The following is a 1,992-nucleotide window of genomic DNA, read 5'->3' as shown; positions in this document are numbered from 1 at the left end:
GGCTGGCACTCGGGATCAATCCCCATAACCCCATATCCCAAATCCCCATATCCCAAATTCCCACATTCCCGAATCGCCGTCCCTCACCGACGCAGTCCCCGCCGTGGCCGGGCCGGAATCCCGGCTGGCACTCGGGAACGCAGCGATAGGAGCCGGGAATGTTCTCGCACCGCTGGGCCCCGCAGAGCCCGGCCCCGTACTCCTGGCACTCGTCCACGTCTGCGGACACCGGGATGGGGACATCGGGATGGGGACATTGGGATTGGGATATCGGGATGGGGACACACCGGGATGGGGACATTGGGATGGGGACACAGTGGGATGGGGACATTGGGATGGGGAGATTGGGATGGGGACACAGCGGGATGGGGACATTGGGATGGGGATATTGGGATGGGGACATTGGGATGGGGACACAGCGGGATGGGGACATCGGGATGGGGATATCGGGATGGGGACACAGCGGGATGGCAACATTGGGATGGGAACATTGGGATGGGGACACCGGGATAGGGACATTGGGATGGGGACACAGCGGGATGGGGACATCGGGATGGGGATATCGGGATGGGGACACAGCGGGATTGGGATATCGGGATGGGGACACAGCAGGATGGCGACATTGGGATGGGGACACCGGGATGGGGACACACCGGGATGGGGATATCGGGATGGGGATATCGGGATGGGGACATCGGGATGGGGACACAGCAGGATGGCGACACTGGGATGGGAACATTGGAGCGGGATGGGGACATTGGGATGGGGATATTGGGATGGGGACACTGGGATGGGGACACTGGGATGGGGATATCGGGATGGGGACACTGGGATGGGGACATTGGGATGGGGACACACCGGGATGGGGACACCGGGAACCCCAGGCTCCAGGCTGGAAGCAGCCCCCAGACCACCCCGATCCCTGTGCCCATCCCAATTCCCGTGTCTCCGTTCCCATCCCGGTCTCCCAGTCCCCATCCCGGTCTCCCAGTCCCCACATCCCCATATCCCCATTCCCATCCCACTCCCCATGGCCCCATTTCCATCCCAATCCCAATATCCCCATTCCCAATCCCACTTCCCATATCCCAATCCCAGTTCCCATATCCCCATATCCCATATCCCAATCCCAAATTCCTATATCCCATATGCCCATATCCCAATCCCACATATCCCAATCCCAAACCCAAATTCCCATATCCCATATCCCCATATCCCATATCCCCATCCCAATATCCCATATCCCAATCCCATATCCCAAACCCAAATTCCCATATCCCCATATCCCATATCCCCATCCCAATATCCCATATCCCAATCCCATATCCCAAACCCAAATTCCCATATCCCCATATCCCATATCCCCATCCCAATATCCCATATCCCAATCCCATATCCCAAACCCAAATTCCCATATCCCCATATCCCATATCCCCATCCCAATATCCCATATCCCAATCCCATATCCCAAACCCAAATTCCCATATCCCCATATCCCATATCCCCATCCCAATATCCCATATCCCAATCCCATATCCCAAACCCAAATTCCCATATCCCCATATCCCATATCCCCATCCCAATATCCCATATCCCAATCCCATATCCCAAACCCAAATTCCCATATCCCCATATCCCATATCCCCATCCCAATATCCCATATCCCAATCCCATATCCCAAACCCAAATTCCCGTGTCCCCATATCCCAAATCCCAATCCCAAATCACAATCCCAAATTCCCATATCCCAAATCCCAAATCCCCATATCCCATATCCCAGATTCCCACATTCCCGAATCGCCATCCCTCACCGATGCAGTCCCCGCCGTGGCCGGGCCGGAATCCTGGCTGGCACTCGGGATCAATCCCCATAACCCCATATCCCAAATCCCCATATCCCAAATTCCCACATTCCCGAATCGCCGTCCCTCACCGACGCAGTCCCCGCCGTGGCCGGGCCGGAATCCCGGCTGGCACTCGGGAACGCAGAGA

At 56.7% G+C, this 1,992-nt stretch overlaps 1 protein-coding gene across 1 annotated transcript in view; it reads right to left on the bottom strand.

The window, feature by feature from the left end:
• Positions 1-1,887, bottom strand: part of LOC108447149 (latent-transforming growth factor beta-binding protein 4-like) — a gene marked incomplete at its 3' end in the record, with an annotated part of 3,523 nt that extends 1,636 nt beyond the window's left edge. The window contains exons 1-2 of the mRNA XM_017736291.1: positions 1,812-1,887; positions 88-219 (exon numbers count right to left, since the gene is read on the bottom strand). Of these exons, the coding sequence (XP_017591780.1) occupies positions 88-219; positions 1,812-1,872 (193 nt within the window). The remainder of the gene's footprint in view (positions 1-87; positions 220-1,811) is intronic.
• Between the last annotated feature and the right edge of the window lie 105 nt (positions 1,888-1,992).

This window comes from Corvus brachyrhynchos, unplaced genomic scaffold (assembly GCF_000691975.1).
Source record: "Corvus brachyrhynchos isolate BGI_N302 unplaced genomic scaffold, ASM69197v1 scaffold696, whole genome shotgun sequence".
Classification (NCBI taxonomy): domain Eukaryota; kingdom Metazoa; phylum Chordata; class Aves; order Passeriformes; family Corvidae; genus Corvus; species Corvus brachyrhynchos.
The sequence above is the reverse complement of the archived record's forward strand: the minus strand, read 5'-3'. Positions and strand labels throughout refer to the sequence as shown.